The following is a 21119-nucleotide window of genomic DNA, read 5'->3' as shown; positions in this document are numbered from 1 at the left end:
ACTTAACCATAGTAAGGTGAGACCTGGGTAATCCTGCTGGTGGGCGGGAGGAGGTTCCTTGTGCAGCCTGTGTGGCTGGTGTGGTCACTGGGCATGTGTGTGAGAGATGCTAATTTGCTACCCAAGCAGAGCTTAGCAGCTGTGCTTGTGGAAACTGCTGAACTGGTCCTGATGTTTGTACAAAAATACAGGGAACCTAGAATAGCCACCTGGAAAAAACAAATAGAGTTGAGCTTTTATTAACTGGTTTAGACTTATTTTAATCAAGATCTCAGTATTACAGCTGAGTTATGAGAACTCTTCATGCTAGCTAGTATCTTTTTGTTAGGACTGTGGTTAACTCCTGGGGCCTCCCTGTCTAAAAACTCAAGAGACAGATTCTGCTAAGTACCTAGCACTGGCTTTTATGTTTAGTTGTTATCTGTTTTAAGTCAGATTTTGTATAAGGTGTGAGCCTTAAAGGTCCTTTTGTGTTGCTTTTTTCTTGGCTGTGGTATCTCACAGTACCAGTGGAAGTCTCTCCTGGCTTTCCTGAATTGTAGTGTAGACCTTGGGCACATGCCCAGGTCAGGTGAGTCCCTTTGAAACCTCATACACAAGAAGGGAGGCGATAGGTGCAGAATAGAGTACCCTGAACTTAAGACCCTGTCCACTGAGGCTGGACGCGGGACTGTGTGACTGTGTCTTAGGTCTCAGCCTTCTAGTTCTGTGACATAGCGGGGACATGCCCTTTGTTGTTCCTGCAAGGCCATGCTTTGGTTCCTTCTTTGCCCTGCTTTCCTTCAGCTCTCAGAGTGCTGTGAGGGGAGCCGTGGGAAGTCCTGGGAGAGCTGAGTGCTGGATCCCAGTATGCTAGGAAAGGCCTCTGGGAGCTTCTGCTGGGGGCAGACTAGCAGAGGGGTCTTGAGTGTACAGCAGGACAGGACCAGTTCTGCTTCTGGATGATGAGCCTCCTCCTCCTGGAAACTCGGCTAATTTTATGCCGCTAGGTTCCAGCAGCACACGCGCCTGTGTAGTAGTAGCCACTGAGCCGTAGCAGAGACATGTGAGTCTCTGCTGGTCATCAGGTGCAGCCTCTGGTTTTATGGTCTTTAGGTATATGTTAATCCTTGAGGCAGTGCTTTTGGGACATAAAAAGAAAAATAGTTTCTGTTTATTTAAAAATTAGAAAGTGGGCAAGGTGGTATACACTGTGATCCCAGTCCTTAAGAGGCTGAGGCCAGAGGATGGTGAGTTCAGGGTCAGTGTGGGCTACCTGATCAAATGTTGTTTTAAAGGGAAAAAAACAAACAACTAGAGATATTATGATAGTTCTGTCAGAGAAATGTTGGGTGAATATGAGCCAGTCTAGACTGGGAATCATCTGTGGGAGAGAGCAAAAATGTATTTTGGAATTATACCAACATGTGCTTACAGTGTTCCTAGGTAAAGCTTTGGCTTTGATGTGTTCCTTATCAGAAGCGTGAGAAAATCATATGCACATATTCATTGAGACCATCTGTATAGACATCTGCAGTTCTTTCTTTATCTTCTGCAGTAGATGGTTGTCCTGGTAGAGTAATTTGAGAGTCAGATAGAGCCAGCCTGAAGACTCGTTTGGGACTCTGCTCCCACTTGGGTGCCCTTTCTTATACCATATGGTCCACTCAGAGATTTTAAATGCAATTTGTTTGTTAATGTTTGCTTTTGTTTTTGCAGAGCACTTCTGGTGAGGTTGGAAGGATGCAGCCATCCTGTTGTCATGAAGGGCCTGTGTGCCGAGTGTGGCCAGGACCTGACCCAGTGAGTACATGGGAGGAGGCTGTGTCTTTGCCTCTTGGGTGGTTGAGCCTGTGGTACTGAGGCACGACACAGGGTCCTGCTGGCTTTGCCTTGGCAGCACCTTGAGCAGTTTCCCAAGGAAAGAATCCTTTTTGTTTTCCAGCTATTTTTCATGCCCTAGATAGGTTGAGTATTCTTCTCCAGTATTTCTGGAAGACATAATGCTTTTTGTCTTCACTGTAAAGACAGCAGATCACCTGAAGTGTTGACAGTGAGCCTGTTTTTCTAATGCTCTATGTAGATGACCACTGATTCTTAAATGATCTCTATTCATTCTGCAATGTAGGTGGTGGGTGGCTGTTGCTATTTTTTGTTTGTTTCCATGTAACTGCAGTTGGTTTACTTGGAGAATAGACTCTTGCACTGACTAGTGACTGCCGTATCTGACTGCAGGTATGACCTCGAGCCCAGTTTCTCATGTTTTCTTTTTCTAAAAGAAAGACAGCATTCACGTAGCTGTCTGTACAGGAGAGTTGTGCGCTAGGATAGCAGTGTTGGTAACCACTTGCTGAAATCATACCACCACATTCACAGTTGTGACAGTTGTGCCTTTCCACACAATGTTAACCAAACCCTTTCCACTCTTACAGGCTGCAGAGTAAAAATGGAAGGCAGCAGGTCCCCCTTTCCACAGCGACTGTTTCCATGGTGCACAGTGTGCCGGAGTTGATGGTGAGCTCTGAGGTAAGCAGAGGGCTCTGGAGCGTGGATTGATAGGCAGCCCCGTCTGAATACTGCTTCCTAAGGTGCAGCTCCACTGGCTGCCGGTTTCCTTTTTTCTGTTCATAAACAACTGTCTTTCCATGAATGCTTGGAAGCCCCACAGCTTAGTTTTGTAGATCAGTCACCTTCTTGGTACTGCTGACACAGCAGCAGGGGTGGCCTGCATTCCCCTTGAGCCAGACTGTCCTTAGAATTGCTGTGACAGGCTCCTAACAGGAAGCAGTGCTATGGCTAGGAACTTGTTTGTGCTCTTTTTCTTAATAAAATTGAATTACATTTTGAATCCAAATATATATACTTTGTCATTTTTCTCATTTACTTTTTGACTTTAGCAAGCTGAGAAACTAGGAAGAGAGGATCAGCAGCGACTACATCGAAACAGAAAACTGGTTCTCATGGTTGACTTGGACCAGACCTTGATTCATACGACTGAGCAGCACTGTCCCCAGATGTCCAACAAAGTGAGTGACTCCAGCTTTTCCCTTGGTAGCTCTCACAAAAGTGTTAGACCCGTGACTCCATTTGCAAGTGCACTCTCTTGTGTTACGTGAGTCCCTGTGAACCCTATATGTGGGAGGCAGGTCAGGCGGCTGCTGTGGGCAGACCTCACATATCTGTGTCTGGGCTGGGCCAGGTGGCACGGGAAGTGCTCTCTTCCTGTTGGCATTAAGCTTCTGTGTCAGGTTGGCTCACACTTACTAGGGCCCTTTAAGATAGAAGAGTTCAGAAACAGTCGCTGTGGAAAGGGGGACCTGCTGCCTTCCATTTTTACTCTGCAGCCTGTAGGAGTGGAAAGGGTTTGGTTAACGCTGCTGGGGACATGCTCTTGGGAAGAGGTGTGTGTAGAGTGCCGTATAGTTAGATGTCTAGAACAAGAGGATATCTGAGCCCGTGTTAAAGAGAACCTGGGCGGCACCGTGAAGGAGTTGAATTCTCCAGGGTGACATGGAAGTGGCCAGGTGTAGAATCCCATGCAAGTTGAACCTGAATGGGGAGTGAGCCCCACGCTGGGGAGTTGAGGTTCAGGGGCAAAAGCTTTTTTAGTGCCTTGTAGAGAAAGTCCATCTAAAGCCAGTAGTGAGACGGACCTTTAGCCAGGATAGTGTCCCATGTTTTCAAATGTTAGCTGTTGAGCAAATGACACATAGACTATTGTTATAGATTTTGGGTACCACTACAGGTCTGCATGTGCCCTGCTGTGCCCAGGTCTAGGGGTGGGAAGATGCTAAAAGCTGATCACAGCCTAGAGTATGGTTCACCGTAGAACCAAATTCCTTTGCTTTGAGTGAACTGCTGCAGATGTGATGGTGATATGGGTAATATGGCTAGAATTCTGCCTCCCTCAGTGGTACAGCTCCTACTTGCGTCACACTAGGTACCTGTGTACTGTGGGGTCTGACAGAAGTATCCAGTGTATTTGATGCCAGGAGGCCGTACTACGCAGGTTATTGTTCAGTCTCATCCCTGCCTGTAGAGCGAGCATGTGAAGGGCGCAGGGATGGAAGGGGCTCTGCACCTCTGCACTCTGTGGGAGCTGGGGTTGACTCTTTCATTATACCTTTGGAGTTGCACATTTTAAACTAGTTCAATAAGACCAGTTCTCACTTGTAAAAGACCAGGGAGTTAGTGTCTGTCCCTCGGTGCAGGTGCCCATCATCGGTGTAGGCCTAGGACACAGGAGACACAGGTAGTTACATCACGGCTCACAAGGGAAGAAAAGTGGTGCAGTAGAAGAAGGATAACTCTGGCTGGGGTCACCACCACATGAGGAACTGTCTGCCAGGTCACGGCGTTAGGAAGGCTGAGAAGCACTGGTATAGGCTGATTTAGGTGGGACTAGTTCTCTGCTAAGATCAGTACTTCTAGGAAGCTTCTAGTCTATTCTGAGGATACCCTGGGCACCACTGAAACATAATTGCAGGCCTTGATGCTTATTCAGCCTTTGAGTTGAGTTCCTGGTGTCTGGACACTTAGGGAAGGGGTATGTAATTCTTGCTCCTGAGTATCATCCATGCCTGTACCATTAAGGAAGTAGTCATGACAGCTGTTGAACTTCAGTGTTGTGAAGGGGAAAGCTGATACTCGAATTTCCTATTCTGTCTGTGATGGTTCAGTTTCACCATCCTGCTGGTGTGTTTGCGATATCTGGCCTAATTAACCTTTTTCGTTTTTTGAGACAGGGTTGCGAAACCAGGCTGGTCTCCAACTCAGAAATCCACCTGCCTCTGCCTCCCAAGTGCTGGAATTAAAAGCGTGCACTACCACTGCCCGTCAGTAGTTAGCCTTTTTAATTGTTAAAGAAATCAGTATTTTTACTGAGAAAACAATGAGCTATAGAAGTAAAAGGATCGCAGCTTAGTTTCCTATGGAAAACAAGCGTATCTGAAAAATAATAATGGAAGTAAAAACGGTTTCACCTGCCTGCAAGGTGGCCTAGAGCACTGTTTCCGCACTCATGTGTGCTGAATGAAGCTGTCTCACCATTAGCCACTGTCACTCTCATTAGAAGCCCAGGAGTCCGGAGCTCTTGACTCTAGCTGCATATGTATCAAAAGATGACCTAGTCGGCCATCACTGGAAAGAGAGGCCCATTGGACACGCAAACTTTATATGCCCCAGTACAGGGGAATGCCAGGGCCAAAAAATGGGAATGGGTGGGTAGGGAAGTGGGGGGAGGGGGGAGGGAGAACTTTTGGGATAGCATTGGAAATGTAATTGAGGAAAATACGTAATAAAAAAAATATTAAAAATTAAAAAAATAAAGTTATCGTGGGATTTATGTTCTTAACAATCGACTAGTACGAAATACATAATTACTCATCCAAAAAAAAAAAAAAGAAGCCCAGGAGTCACCATGCTATGCTCAGAACAGCGATGCCACCAAGGTAACGGCACAGATGGGATGTATGGTCCAGGACGGATCCCAAGACTCCCCACTACCCTGAGGTGTGCCACGACTGGGTAGCTGCTACCGCCGTTAGCAGCCTCCCTTGGTTGTGGTTATCGAGACAGTTATGAAGATGGCTGATCCTAAGTAGTTACAGGCGCTTGTCGTGATTGGTGGTTACCAGGTGGTTTATAGGAAGTAGTGTAGACGGTTACAGTTAGGAGAGGTAGTTATTGCAGCTGCTAGTACAGTGCCCAGTTGGCATAGTTAGCATGGTAGTTGGAGGCCTCCATGACCAAGGACCCCCAGCCTCGCTCATGCAGTACGTGGGCCTCATATGCCCGGTGCAATCCCACATCTGACTTGTATGTCTGCACACCCTTGCTGGGCCACAGCTCAGGCGCTGCCTGGCAGCTCTCCCTGCATCCTTTTCTCACGCTGGACGGTTGTTTCCAGGGCATCTTCCACTTCCAGCTGGGCCGGGGTGAGCCCATGCTGCACACGCGCCTGAGGCCTCACTGTAAGGATTTCCTGGAGAAGATCGCCAAGCTGTATGAGCTGCACGTTTTCACCTTCGGCAGCCGTCTGTATGCCCACACCATCGCAGGTCAGTCCAGCACAGTGGGAGGAGTCGGGCCTTAGATGGATGGAAAGAGAAAACTTAGGCTGTGTCTTTTCAAAGCTTGTTCCTTTAGCTGACTAAAGATGGCTTTGTAGCTCTGTTGGCCACGTGTGTTTGTGGCAAACACTGTGTCTTGGTTGGACACGAACTGCTATGCTGGCAATCACTTCCATGTGCTCTTAGTTTGCAGTGGCCACCAGGTGGCAGCACTGGCTGGGGAATGAGTGCTGGCTGTAGCCAGATGGGAAATTACCTCTGACTGCATTACATGACATGAAATGACATTACAGTCACTGCCTAAATACTGGCGGGGGTGGGGGGACACGACGGACACATTCTATCCCAGCAGGCTCACAGCACCTGAGGAGCAGCTGCAGAACTTGTTCATTTGAGCAGTTTTAAATTCAAAGGTTTTGGAGCTGGTTCAGTGGGTACAGCCTTCCTGTGCGAGTGTGAGGGCCAGAGCTCAGATCCTCAGTACCCACCAAGAATGGCCAGCCAAGGTCTGAATCATTGAGATCAGATACCCAAAACAACAAAAGAAACAACGCAAAAAGTGATAGAGGAAGAAACTCGGTGCTGACCGCTGTCTTTCACACATGCATACATGGGTGAATATATCTGCACCTCACCGCACCGCAAAGATGGTCTGTCTTTGTTGATGGAGTTGGTAGTTTAGAATCTCTATAGCCTATTTTTTTAAAACAGGCTTTGTTTTTTGGTCAGCTTTAGGTTCACTGCAGAATCACAGATGTTTCCCATGTACACGCTTCCCTCCATAGACTCTGGCCTGCTACACACACCCCACACAATGCTCTCTACCTCCCCACTGTCAGTGGCTCCCACCAGATTGTGTAGTTTGTCTAATTTGTGAACCTACACTGATGCTGTTTGTCATGAACATTGAAGCCACATGTTCAAGCTGTTTCACTTTGTCTGAGATTCAGTGTTTTAAGATTGTCACTCGTGTGTGTCACTTGTACACTGGGTGGGACGCAGGATTTGAAGGTATGTAATTGTATAATAGGCAGGTGAGGCATCTCAGACCAGTGAAGAACCTGTGCGCTGACCTCGTGTTCTAACCTTTAATCAGCAAGGTGGTGATTAGGAGGTGATCTTGGAGGCAGAACAGCCCCCACCTGTCAGGGAAGCTGCTGCTGCCCTCACCTTGGGTTTACAGCTCACAGAGCTGTGATGTAAATTACCCAGTCCCAACAGCCAAGGCAGCCCTGTATAAAAGCAGAGCCACTCCCAAGCCTGTGGCTTTCTTCCCATTGATGCCCTACATCTCTAGGTGCTAATTAGTGATGCATAGGCTAATAGTGATAATGGGGCAAGCTTTAGGCAGGTGACAGGAAAGGCACAGCAGAGTCTAATGAAGAAAACATCGCAGTTAAATGAGTACTTTGGTACTTTTTAAGTTAAAAGTATCAACGTTAAAAATAAGAGACTGTTCCTCACTGTCAGGTGCACGTGTATCCCCTCAGTGTGTGTCCCCGTGGGTGGTCTACATAGCTTGTCTCAGGGTCCGTGCGTTCCCATCCGTGCAGTGTGCTTGACCCGTAGGATTTATACATCATCGGTGTCACAACACCACAAAGGAACAGCTGTACTCGGCTTTCTCTTTCATCATATGGTAAACCTCCCCTCAGCGTGGGAATGGATAGACTTCTTGCTCTGGATTAGCTTCTGGGTGGGCGTCCTGATGCCTGTGCACCCTGTCCCTCTAGTGCCAGTACCGCTGCTTATTGTTTGGGTCTCTCAGATCTTAACCATAGGTGTTTGGGACAATTGCTGGGCACATCCTACAGCAGTAGATCTCAACTTGTAGGTTGAACAACCCTTTATAGGGGCTGCATATCAGATATTATACATATCAGATATTTACATTGAGATTCATAGCAGTAGCAGAATTACAGTTATGAAGTAGCCATGAAAATCATTTTATGGTTGGGGTCACCACAAGGGTCACAGCATTAGGAAGGCTGAGAGTCGCTGCTCTAGAGTCACTTAACTCTGCCTTGTAGAAACTGTGTTTTGTTGCTCTGACCACATCAACACAGCAAGGACCAGAATGAAGGAGGCACAGGGACTCTGTCAGTACTGACATCTCCTTAAGCAAAGCCACATGTCCCCGAGTTTCATGTAGGTCATACCCTCATTAGTCCTTCTGATAGTCAGTCAGTGAGATACTGCATCAGGTTCCTGTCAGAGAGGCCCCAGTGATAAGGGTAAAATAAGAGGAAAAGAATGCCAGGCCGCTTTCAGACCTGAAGCAGGAGAGCATGTTAATGTCTCTACTGATATCATCGGCAGTGCCACACCACAAGAGCCTGCTACCAGCTCTGGCCTTGGGGGGTGGGGGGGGGGTCTACCAAAAGCAAGACCTGCTGCTGTGTGTCTTCCTGAGCTAGTCAAGCAGGGGAGGCTTAGGCACCTGTTCCATTTCTACCTGTGGCTTTGTGGGAGAATTCTAGTGTCTCTTTCATCCAGAGAATGTTGGACAGAATGGGACAGCAATATCCATTAGAACTCTATGCTTATCTTTAAGAACATAAGTGTAAATGCTCCCAGACCAGAGCCCGAGGACAGCTGTGGACAGGGTGTGAATCCAATGGTAGTTACACCTACAGAACTAAGTCCTGAGTGTGCTGTGCGAGACACACCACAGTGACTGTGGTCACCAGTTAGTGGGGTGGGGATAGTTCAGCCTTTAGGAAGCACGGTCAGGTGGGAAGCAGAGGTGGTTAGGGCAGAAGCCTTAGAGGGAATACTGGGGCCGTGCTCCTCCTGTTTACTTCCTGGTTGCTGTGGAATGGTGGTTTCCCCAAAGTTCACGAGCCTGCTTTGATGTGCTGTGTTGTCATAGGCTTCAAACGAAGGCCCGGTGACCATGGGTGGAAGCCTGTAGATCTGTCGGTCATGAGTCTGTCCTCCTGCGTACTGCTCTTTTCAGGCGTTCACCACACGATGACAGAAAGCTTGATACACTTTTTGGAGTGCTGAAATGTGGTGACCACCTTGGAAGAGGTGCATCTCCTGCAACACTCTAACAAACTGCCTTTTTCATGCTGGTTTCATCCTGCGTCACTGACATGAGTTCATTACTATCCAAAGTGTCAGGCTTCCTCTTGGCTTTGTAACACGCTCCTGGTCGTGGAGGAGATGGCCGTGTGGTCCTGCTGATGGAATCAGAAATGCATGGGGAGTGTTTTCTCCCTGTTATTAAATGGCCTGGATTACATGGCAGAGTGATGTTCTGCTCTGAGTGCAAACCACAGGTGGACAGACCCACAACCATTGTTGTGTGAAGTACAGCGACAATTTATTTGCTTTATACAAAACTATGGAGTTTATGCATCTCAGTTGTGTCTTACAGATTGCTTCACGGATGTTGCTGTAGGCAGCAAACATGGTTCTGTTGTAGAAATTCTAATGTGTTAAAAGAAGAGCAGACCCAAGTGAGCTGGTCTCAACTGCACAGAGCACAGTGTGGAGTGCTGTGTGCACAGCATGACCTTTGTCCTTTCTTCCCACAGGCTTTCTGGACCCCGAGAAGAAGCTTTTTTCTCATCGAATATTGTCTAGAGATGAATGTATTGACCCGTTTTCTAAAACAGGAAACCTTAGGTATGTACTTAGCTGAATTACCATGGGACAACTTACTACTCAGTTTCCTCTTTAAAAATTGAATACTGAGATGTAGAGTAATAATCTCTGTCTAACATTTTCCAGAAATTTAACCTTCCTTCTCCAACTTTGAGCATAACCCATTGAGTACTCAGCAAGGCTGTTTCTATATAGACCCTGTGCTCCTCCCACATGGGTCCTGGGCCTGCTCTGCATGCTTGGGTCCTGTCTGTTTAAAGCCCATTTCTGTGATAAGATGCCACGACTAAAGCAACTTAGTAAAGAAATCAGGGGCTTGCTCACAGTTTCAGGGGGTGAGTCCCTATCATTGCAGGGAGCACATAGAAACGTCGTGAGCCTCTGGAGTCCATTCTCATTCAGACCACCACAGCCCTGAGAGTACCCAAGCCTTTCTGTGTCCTCCCGTCCTGTGCCCTACTCTGGACCATAGCAATGTAAAACTGCTTTTCCGTGGTTCTGGGGCTCTGTCAGAAGAGGCACAGTGGTCATCTTGCCCCTCGTGGACTGCATGTTAGCTTGCTCTTCACCTCTCAGCCATTGCCTTTCGTGTCTCCCTTCACCAGCTGGTCTCAGAGATTAGGCCTTGAATTTCAGGCCTATCTTGAGGCTTGTCTAAAACTCCCTGCTGCAGAGGCAGGAAGCACTGGCCATAGAGGTGGAGGTTTAGTGCTCATGAGGCAAAGCAGCCTAGAGACGGTGTGGGCCTGGAATTTTCTTAAGGAGAACCAAACAATGGAGAAAAACATTTTAATTTCACTTTCTCTGGAAAACATATACATTATGAGCTAAATGGAAGCACACTGTAATAGCTTGCTTCTTTTTAAGGAATCTGTTCTTTGTTCTTTATAGATAGTTGGAAGTCTTAGACTGTTCTTTTTAGCAGGATAAAAGATTATTGCAACTGGCAAATCACTGTCTGTGTAAACTGCATGTGCTTGCTTCTAGAAATCTCTTCCCCTGTGGAGACTCAATGGTTTGCATCATCGATGACCGAGAAGATGTGTGGAAGTTTGCCCCTAACCTCATAACTGTGAAGAAGTATGTCTACTTCCCAGGCACGGGTGATGTGAATGCACCCCCTGCAGCCCGGGAAGCTCAGACAAGGAAAAAAGGTGGGTCAGCTTCTCAGAGCGAAAATAGCATTTTAATAAGTGTCTGGCTCTTATTTTTTTTCTCTCTCTGTAATGATGGTTTCAAGTTGAATATTCACTTTTTTCTGTTTTGCTTTTTATTTGTATTTCAATTTTCCTGAAGCAATTGGATTTATGTAATGAAAAGTGAGATATTTAAAAATCATATTAGAGGCTGGTGCTATAATTCCGTGGTCTTTGAGTTCAGTCCCTGGTACTGGAGGGGACAGGTGTGGGGTGGTGCGGGATGTCACACTGTTCTGAGTGTCTCAGTGTGCTGCTGCGCTCCTTCCTAGGAGTCTGGGATAAGCACCCACAGGAGGAGTACGGTGTTCGGTACAGTGGTTCCCCTGTAAGAACCAGCCCGCAACACAACAGGGACTCAGTCTATTGCCTGCATGGAAACTGCATGGAAATTGAGTCAGAGGCACATGGGGGCCAGAGTCTGTCTGAAGGAAGTCACATTTCTCCCTCCCTCCCTCCCTCCCCCACCCCGCACCCTCTCTTGAGACTTAGTCTTTCTGTATAGTGCAGACGGCCCCCTCCTTCAGCCTCCCAACTATGGGGATACGGGTGTGCATCACCAAGTTCAGTTTAAAAGTTTTGATTTTAAGTTTTTATGGTGAGTTTTAGTTTTGAAATAGAATGTTTAGAGACATGCTATTGCTTCGTAGGCACTAAAATAGAAAATGAAGGTAAACTCCTTTCTGTAGCTGTAGGTCTTGCAGATGTAGAACCTTGTACATGAGGGTGTTGACCTAGAACACCTTGCCCACGCAGGCTGTTGGGGCAGAAGGTCTCTGCATGGTTATTTCTAGTTATTGTCCAGCTCTTAGATCAGAAACTTCCCTAGGCCTGAGCCAGAGAGGACGGCCAATCATACCGTCCTGAAGAGGGGTTTAGTTTCGAAAGTCACTTACCATTAAATAACGTAAATCTCTTTTGTGTGTCGTCTATGTAGTAAATCACTCTTCTAAGGGAGGGGACGCCTTGGAACAAGCTCTGTCCGTGAGGGACCCTGAGGACGGCAGACCTGCTCCCGGGGTGGAGCACAGCAATGGCCTTGGGAAGGCCTCCCGAGAGCTCAATGGTGGTGAGGCTGTGCCAGGAGTTTTTCCCAGTAAAGCAGACGAGAAGGAAGCCTGGCCCCTCACTCGGGCCTCTCCTGCCAGCAGCTCTAGTGGCCACGAGCCGACTGAAGCTCCAGAGCTCCCCGTGTCTTGTGAGTGGGATGGTCGGACAACGCCGGGGGTGCAGCCCACTCAGGGTGACGCCACCACCCAAGATTTGGACTTTGACCTGTCCAGTGACAGCGAGAGCAGCGAGAGCAGCAGCAGGTCAGAAGGTCAGAGGGCTCCAGCCCCCCAGGAGAGAACAAAAGCAGCTCCAGAGCACAGTGGGCCCCAGGACACGAGTGGGGGCAGAGCTGCAGCAAGCCCCCTGGGAGAGTCTGGGCCTAGCATCCACCCCCATGACAAAGGGTCAGACCTGGACACTCAGGAGGAGGGTGAACGGGACAGCCTCTGTGGCCTGGGCAATGGCAGTGTGGACCGGAAAGAGGCTGAAACGGAATCCCAGAACAGTGAGCAGTCAGGTGTCACTGCAGGCGAGTCCCTAGACCAGAGTGTCGGGGAGGAAGAGGAAGAGGACACAGACGACGACGACCACTTGATACACCTCGAGGAGATCCTGGTCCGAGTACACACTGACTACTACACGAAGTATGACAGATACCTCAGCAAGGAGCTTGAGGAAGCTCCAGATATCCGGAAGATTGTGCCAGAGCTCAAGAGCAAGGTGCTCGCAGATGTGGCGGTCATATTCAGCGGGCTGCACCCAACAAACCTTCCTGTGGAAAAGACTCGAGAGCACTATCACGCCACGGCCCTGGGAGCCAAGGTCCTTACCCAGCTGGTGCTGAGCCCTGATGCTCCAGACAGGGCCACTCACCTTATTGCAGCACGGGCTGGTATGTGCCACTGTCCCTGCTCCTGTGGGTGGGGACATCCCTGTGCTTCAGTGTGGTCCCTCCTCTCAAGGCTAGGTCACAGTGCACTGCATCTTTATAATCGTGAAGGTTTACAAACAGGTTGGCTTGCTAGGGAAATAAATGAGTGGGTGAAAGTGCTTGCCACACAGGGTGGGTAGGGCCTGAGTTGGCATCTCCAGAGCCCAGGGAAAGCCAGGCACAGATGCCTGTCACAATCCCACCGTACCCCAGACAGGAGGGTCCCAGAAGCTTGGGGGTCAGATTGCTTGGAATAAGCAACAACAGATGACAAAGACCCAGTCTCAAGAAAACAGAAACCAACATCCAAGGTTGTCCTCTGACCTCCACATTTGTGTATGCTACCTACACACACGTGCGCACGCGCACACACATAGGTTGATAAGTGACTTGACTTTGGGTAAAGTTGTTTTCCTATATACATTTCACCTGTCTCAGGTCTCTGGAAGAGTCACCTTCATGTTATGTATCGCACGATACTGAGTATTCTCTAAGAAAAACTTAATAGCTAATTACTGTTTTAAATGATCTTTATAAGCATTAGACTTTTCCTTATTAAGGTCACCCAGGCTGTCTAGGCACTGCTTGTCACCTCGCCATTTCTCCTCACCAGCAGTCAATGACTTAGGACTCCTGAGGTTTCACCTCCAGGCTATGCATGGCTGTCCATGTGGTCCAACCCATAGTCTCAGCAAAGGTTGCAGTCCTGTTTAACTCTGGCTCCAGAGCCTGATGGTATTGCTTTGTAGAACAGTTTGCACAGATCAGTGGGAATCAGATAGGCTCTTTGGACCCAGCAATGTCTTTTGTCTGAGGAGGGAATGTAGCACCAGCCCTCCTCAGGAACAAAGGGTCTTCCTTTCAGGGTATCCAGAGTACAAGCCAGGTCTTTCCTTGGGGGTGGTGTGTGTTTGCGTACGCGCTGTGTAGAGACTGTTGGAGTTACTAGTCTCCATGTCTATTTTGCCTGGTTTTGAAGCTTGTTCTCTGTGGACTCTTTAGTCGTAGGGATGCTGTGAGATATGTTCTCATTCTACCTTTTCCACTGAAGAGAGTGACTTCCTTGAAAACATAGCGAGTCTGGGAATCAGTTGGCCATCCTACAGTGTGGGGTTACTGAACTGTGTGCAAAGTAGACTTAAGATACTAGGACAGGGCAGGGTCAGCTGAAGATGGCTGAGGAGTCACTCAGTGAGTGGTCAGTAGCACTCCAGGGGCCCTTGGGACACAGAAGGACAAAAGAGAAGAGTGTGTAAGGCAGGGGACAAGGCCAGGCCAGGTGCCAGACTGGTTAAGGAAGCCCTGGAGTTCAAAAGTGATAGTGTCCCTCCATGCGGGGAGAGTTAACGGGACTCCAGATGGGTCTCTTGCCATGGCTGGTACCAGAGCCCAGGTAATAGGCAAGCCCGGAGGACAGGGCCTCAGCTGTCTGCAGGGATGACTTTATGATTAGGAAGTAGTTGAAGAACAGAAATACTGTTGACAAGAGGTTCTGTCCTCAGTGGTGAGGAGCATGTTTGTCTGTAAGCCTAGCATGCAGCTCTGTCCTAAGAGGAACTTAAGACCCCATTCTGGTACCACATGGCAGGCAGGCTGACATGTTGTCTCTGCAGGCACAGAGAAGGTGCGCCAGGCACAGGAGTGCAAACACCTACATGTGGTCAGCCCTGATTGGCTGTGGAGCTGCCTGGAGCGCTGGGACAAGGTGGAGGAGCAGCTCTTCCCACTCATGGATGATGATACCCGCACACATAGGTAGGTTCTCCCCCATCCATCCTATTCCACGCTGCCTTTCTTCCTTCCAGGTCCCTGAGGTACCCAGCCACAGCCAGGCATCTACTGAAGTCTACTCAGCTGTGACCCACCCTCATCCCCTGTGATCTTCCCACACTGGGCCAGGAGTTTCTGTAGACTCAGTTCTTTCTTTCCAGCAGTGCTTTCAGGAGGATAACTTGAGTTCTGGCTGGATACAGTGCTGAGAGCCTTAATTGCTGAGGGGTGGCCATCCCGGTGCTGTGACACAGTACCCTGACAACAATTGTAGGGAGGAGGGAGTATATTTTCTATCCTGGTAGGGAAGTTATGGTCACAGAAGCTTGGGATAGCTAGTCATGTGTAGGGCCCCCCTCACCCGAAGCCCAGAGAATGGTACCCCACCTACTTCTAGGATGAGTCTTCTCTCCTCAATAAATTTAATCAGAATAATCCTCACAGGCGTGGCCAGAGGCTTGTCTCCTAGATGATGGTTGATCTCTTATGCAAATTGTTATTAACCATTACAAATGGTACCCAACTCCCAAGGCTGCAGTGCTCCTTAGAGGGAGTCTGCTCTGTCCACCCTGGTCTTGGCCTTTGCAGAGTGATACTGCAGGTCCTCCATGGGCTCAAAGATGAGCAGCTGTTAACATCCAGAGAAGCATTAGAGCTGGGCTTTACTGTAGTGAAATTCAGTTGTGATACTCAGCACTAAATTCTAGTTTGCGTGTATTTCTTCAGAGGTCAATATCACACACATTATATAAAGGCTAGTCTAGATCTCAGAACCAAAGCAAGGGTATGGGATGAAGACCATGGAGCAGGTACACAAAATTACTCAAAGAAGGCGGCATATTGGGAAAATGGAATTTCTCATCTTTTGTGTATTTGAGATAGAGGCTTTTGGTTATTGGGGACAAGTGGCAGGCAGTTTCTGAGAGTAGCCCTGGTCGTTTTCAGCTGAAGCAAGTATCACAGAGAGCCAAGGCAGAGGGTTCCTGCAGGCAGGTGACTGGTGATGCTGCTTACACATCGCTGTGTTCTGGAAGTCAGAGTTGCAGATCTTCCATCTGAAGCATTCACTTAGGAGTCTGAAAGAGCATGTCATCCGGTGCCTAGCCAGTAGTGTCTGTTGTCCCTGATGCATTGTGCCCTGTTCCTGTATCCATGCCGTTCACATTGCTATGCCTCTCTTTCATCTTATGTCCCTGGGCCAAGTGTTACTAATAACACTATTCATGTCCCTTGCTCTCATCCCACAGGGATAACAGCCCTGCAGTCTTTCCAGACAGACACAGTGTGCTTCCAACAGCCTTGTTCCACCCAACACCCATCCATTCCAAGGCCCATCCTGGTCCCGAGGTTCGGATCTATGACTCTAACACAGGCAAGCTGATCCGGATGGGCCCCCAGGGTTCTGCACCAGCTCCCTCCAGTGCCCCACTTAACCATGGAGAGCCTTCCTCCTTCAGGTACGTTGTGGCACGTGTAAGCCTCTCTTGCTGAGAAAATGGGCATCTAAAATGTTAAACTTTAGTTTTCTGACCCTATTAAGATGGTTTTGTTGGGCTACAGTATAGACAAGCGATATTCGAGGTTCTCTTCAGTTCTGAGTTAGTGCTGAGCTGCCTGCCCAGCTGGTGATTTCCATGAGGCATGTGTGTCTACAGGATGCTCAGGGCTGGCAGGGTACCCATGAGAATCCTAGGATGCTCGGCAGAGGAGGGTCCCACAGGGTACTCCGACTTCCCTCCTAGGTCTGTCCTCAGCAGGCACTCAGTCTTAGCCACTTGGACTCTTGCATAAACTGAGATGTTTTGTCAGAAAGGTATGTGAGGACACTAGAGTAGATGAAGTCACTTGATGGCAGGGTTAGTGATGCTCACAAGCGACAGACCCTTATTGTTAATCCTACTCTCTCTCTGACCCTCAGACCACCCTGCTAGCGCTGAACATCCTACTTGTTTAGATAATGAGCTTAGCACGTTTGGGGCGGTAGTTACCATGTTCAGCTTGCAGTTGGCACACAGCCACCTGCCCATTCTCTGTGCTCCTTCAAAAGCACCAAAATCCTCCCTGGTAGTTGCCCTGGGGTCAGCATCCCAGAGCTATAGTGCTGTCGTTCTGCTCTGACTGCAAGCGCTCTCTGGCAGGCTGAGCAGCTTGCCTGTGTTCAGCAGAGTAGTTTTAGAGCTGAGCACAAACTTGTGCCCAGCCTCAGTGACACACAGGCAATGGGAAGCAGGATTGGCACAAATGGAATCCCAGATGTTTGTTCAGGACTGCTATCAAGTGGCTCTCTGTTTCCTCAGTACACCGTGGAATGCACCTGCTGCTTTGCAGTTTGAAACGAAAAGGGTCATCATTTCTGCAACTTGGTTTCTTCCAGTTAGTCACTTACGTGCTGGGCTGTGTCCACACGCTGCTGCTTATAGTCTGGACCATCGTATTACCACAGTGCCATCACTGAGTTAAAGGTTGTGAATATTTTTATCTGTGGTACAGTATTGCAGCCACTTTGGCAAACCGTGCTGCAGTTTGCCCAGATACCCAGAAGAGACGACCTGTATTGCCTGGTGAGGTGTGTGTGCTGCTCATAGCCCGTGAGCTGTCCTGGGAAGCTAATGGGTAGCAAGAGGTTTGTGAAGGCAGCCTCTCTGCGGCTGTGGCTCACTATTAGAATACACTGCAGCAAATTGCCTTCTCATGTCCTTCTGGTCCTTTCTCTACTGAGTTCTTTGGGGAGGGTGTTGGTTGACTTGTTATGAAGTTTGTCACGTAAAAACTCGAATGGAACCCTCCTACGTGCTTACAGGAGAGAGGCCTTGGAGAACTCGAGCAGCCAGAGCTTTTGCTGGCTGTGCATATCATCATGTCCAGTTGTGTGCATGCTAGCTGGTCTCCTCTGTAGCAGGTGCCTATGAGGACAGTTATTCGTTCAGTGTCTGTGAAGTTGCATTCAGTATAGATTCACTAGACATTTTTTCTTGCATTTTTTCACAGTTCAGACTGAGCCTCCTTTCAGATTCTATTGTGATCAATACTCTTTGGCAAACTCTACAAACTCTGATCGATAACTTGATCCGAGAACACAGGGGCAGAGGTTTTGGTACCTCCTGCCATAGCCACAGCCCCGCTTGCCTGCTGTGCAGAGCCTAGTCAGAACAGGTGTGAGCTAACAGTCACACGCAGGATCCAAGTAATTCATTTGTCACAGCATGAAAAGGCTGAGTTTGGTTCACAGCTGTGTGTATTTTACTATCTGAAAATATCTCAGGTAAACATTCATTTGTTTGCCAAAGTGTCTTTTAAAATGGTAAAGCTCTCCTCATTTCCGAGGTCTTGGATTGCAAATAAAGAGGATGAGTGTGCAGGGACACAGGTGGGGTGGGTGTGTCGTATGCCTAGAACTCACATAAATGCTGGCCACAGTGGAGCGCATCTGCAGTCTCGCTTATATCAGTGCAGGTGGAACTGGGCAGATGGCTGAAGGGCAGCGGCCGGCCAGCCCACCTCAGTCAGGGGGTGCCTTGTCTTAGACATATAAAGTGGAGATTGATTGAGAAGACACGTGATGTCAGCTTCAGGCCTCTACACAGACATGCATATAACTTGTATGAACGTGTTAATGCTACATACATTATATCAAAGAGCAAAAACATCCTGATGCCTCAGATGGGCAGCGGTGCTGAGACCTCCTCGCTACTCACCCCTGCCATCTCTCTACTCTCTGCTGCGCTGACACATGAAAGCCAGAAGCCATAGGGTGTGGGACATTGTGGAAGGTAGAGACAGAGTGTTTTAAAGTCTCCTGGAAGGCCCCATAGCTGACAGTGCATAAGAGAAGTAAAACCACACGGTACCAAAGAGCTCAGACCCAGGTGGGGCCATAAGTCTGTGCACATCCTTCATGTGGGACATGGTACACACGTGGAGGTCAGGGCAAGTCTGGTCTCGGGGCTGAGCTAGATACCTGGGCCCATGTGTTGTGGCATGATACTAGGTGATCTCAAGAGGAGACTGGCAGTGGAGAGAGATGAAGCATTCAGGTTGTAGGGATTAGTGGGTTGTGATGAACACTAGCCTCTACACAATCGCTAAGTACAGAGGTTCTTCCCAGGGCTGTGTGTTCCTTCAGAGGTGACATGTGTGTGGGTTTTGCTGAGGGACGTCTAAGTGGACTGAGCATTCGGCTGAGCTCCGGCAGTATTTGCTGAGAGTGCTCGCTCTTGGACCCAGGGTTTGCTTTCAGAGCTGTGACCTAGGGGTCTGAGGGCAGTGGAGCAAGATGCAAGATACGGAATTCTTCACTTTCTTTCTTGCTGAACATAGTCATAAAGCTGTCACATGAAACCATAATGGATGGTGTTGGGAACAGCCCCAGTGACCAGCTAGGCTGTGGCTTGTAGCCACCCATGTGGTGTTTTTTGGGCTGGTATGCTATGAGTCCAAAAAGGATGTATTCTTCTGATCTCAAGAGACACAATGGGGGAGTTGAGGCCACCACAGCATCCAGAATTTGAGAATCAAAACCAAGAGAGGGGAGGACCAAGGAACCTGATGACTACAGACTTCTTTTATTCTGGATTTTGAGTCCTTCCACATTGTCTCATCCAACAATAGCTGTGGAGGGAGTGTGCTTTGGTCAGCCTAGAGAAGCAGATGGGTATGGGAAAAGGGTGAAAAACTGGAGAAGTCAGGGAAGGTGTGGGCCTTTGCTGGGGGTAGTGGAGGCTGTCAAAAGAGCCTCAGCACCATGAAGTTGGGACACTGTGAACCCATTCTCTGGGGTTTTGTGGAGGTCCCTTTACATGGGTGTACTAGGTTAAATCACTGGTCCTAAGTGATTGGCTTTCTGGAGGTCAGAGGTGGGGTTGGGTTTTGAAGTTCCAGGCCTGGGGCTTTGGAGGAAGCAGCCCTGTTCTGAAGCCATCTCGTGCGTGGTGGAGACAGCAAGGTTTTGACTTTTGTGTTAGGAACCAGCAACACGCTAAGATTTCCCCTTTGAGCATCTAGTCCCAGAAGTCAAGGGGTTCGTGTTTGTGTTGCTGGCTGTTTGCAGTGTTATTATAACCTGATAAGGGGCAAGAAGGAGCTGTGCATTGAAGGCTATTTCTGAAATTCAGTTTCTAAATTGCAGTTGGACAGCAGTGCTTCCAGAATTTAAAGCAGCCGCAAAGTCAGTATGTGCTGGTGTGCACCTGCGCAACACCTGTGCAGTCTGCTTTCCACGCTGCGGAAACCAACTCAGCCTCTCATTTATTTCCCTTAAATAAAAAGCAAAGGCACCTTGTCTTAAGGTGAGTACAGGGTTAGGTACAATATTGTGTTTTTAATTATTCAACTTTGTTTGAAGTGTGTGTCAGTAGACTAGGGATTCCCAAGGCAAGTGAAAAGTGAGTGTTGTCTGAAAATACTTTGTGTGGCAGTCTGAGCTCAATACAGCTTTTATATGACAGCAGAGGCAGCCGTGTCTGAGATGGGGAGCTGCCTCTTGTAGCTGTAGGAGCCCGTCTCTGGCAGTGCATTCTGGGGCAGTGATGCGTTCTCTTAAACCTGCAAGTATCTCATGCATCCAGGCTGCCAACCAGTCTTGGTAGCCATCAACCTTGTCGCTGTATAAACTTTAAATGCAAAGTCTTAGCCTAGCTCACTTTGGAGGCTGCCAGGGAACCATGCTCCTGCTGTCCCTGCTTGAATGCACAGAAAACATAGAAACGCTGCAAGGTCAGCAGGTGTGAGAACTACGTAGTCATGACTCTGATTTCCCAACTGATTAACATACATAAGGAAAAATGGAGGCCCTGCCCCTGACTCTTCATTGCCTATATCTAAATACAGAGAACTGGATGTCTGGGGAGCCAGGAGCATCCAAATGCCAGAGGAATGTACTCCTTGTGTGTGTGTGTGTGTGTGTGTGTGTGTGTACACCAAGGGATGTAGCTGAGAGCTTCTAGCCCACTTTTTAGACCTTCTCTGCCAGAACCCCTTCTTGGCTGGTAAGGAAATGTAGAGTGTTTTCCTTAGACCACCGTGTGGAACACTCCCCTTGATTTAGAGACTTCCTTCCCGTACTTGTCGCTGAGTCTCCCGTGCTGAGGCACTGAACAAGTCGGTGTGCTCTGATTCAATGCTCCATGCTGCTGCTTGGCACCTGGTGACTTTCTCGTAGTCACGCCCACCACAGTGCCAGAGGTCCATCCACGGTGGCCTTGGAACAGCGCAGCCACAGTCTCCAGTGTCGGCTATAGAGTCTCCTCGGGCCACAGCATAGTATGGACCGCTCTTCTAGCCATCCAACAACTTGTGCGGCTTCTGCTTTGCCTGTCACAGGGCTCCTGTGCCTGCTCTACTTCTGGGAATTCAGCCTTGTACCTCCACAGAGTGACAGGCAGCCGGTCCTGGGCCTGGAACTCTCTGCAGACCCATTGTGACAGGGCGCTTGGCAACAGCACCGAGATGAGCTGCGTCACCCTGGTTGTGAGGTTGTAAGTTTTGCTCTGTACTTGGTGGCTAGTACAA

The 21119-nt window shown here is 48.6% G+C and overlaps 1 protein-coding gene across 2 annotated transcripts in view; it reads left to right on the top strand.

Moving 5' to 3' along the window:
- The window catches only part of Ctdp1 (CTD phosphatase subunit 1), a 61593-nt gene that overhangs the window by 7778 nt on the left and 32696 nt on the right, over window positions 1-21119 (top strand). For both annotated transcript variants that reach the window (XM_029471970.2, XM_021151013.2), the window contains exons 2-10: window positions 1699-1782; window positions 2412-2505; window positions 2877-3005; window positions 5888-6038; window positions 9593-9683; window positions 10650-10816; window positions 11796-12803; window positions 14456-14597; window positions 15860-16069. In XM_029471970.2, the coding sequence (XP_029327830.1) occupies window positions 1699-1782; window positions 2412-2505; window positions 2877-3005; window positions 5888-6038; window positions 9593-9683; window positions 10650-10816; window positions 11796-12803; window positions 14456-14597; window positions 15860-16069 (2076 nt within the window). The remainder of the gene's footprint in view (window positions 1-1698; window positions 1783-2411; window positions 2506-2876; window positions 3006-5887; window positions 6039-9592; window positions 9684-10649; window positions 10817-11795; window positions 12804-14455; window positions 14598-15859; window positions 16070-21119) is intronic.

This window comes from Mus caroli, unplaced genomic scaffold (assembly GCF_978045245.1).
Source record: "Mus caroli unplaced genomic scaffold, Mus_caroli_1 scaffold_19, whole genome shotgun sequence".
In the NCBI taxonomy this organism is placed as follows: Eukaryota; Metazoa; Chordata; class Mammalia; order Rodentia; family Muridae; genus Mus; species Mus caroli.
Note: the sequence above shows the minus strand (reverse complement) of the source record. Positions and strands in the feature narration are given on the sequence as shown.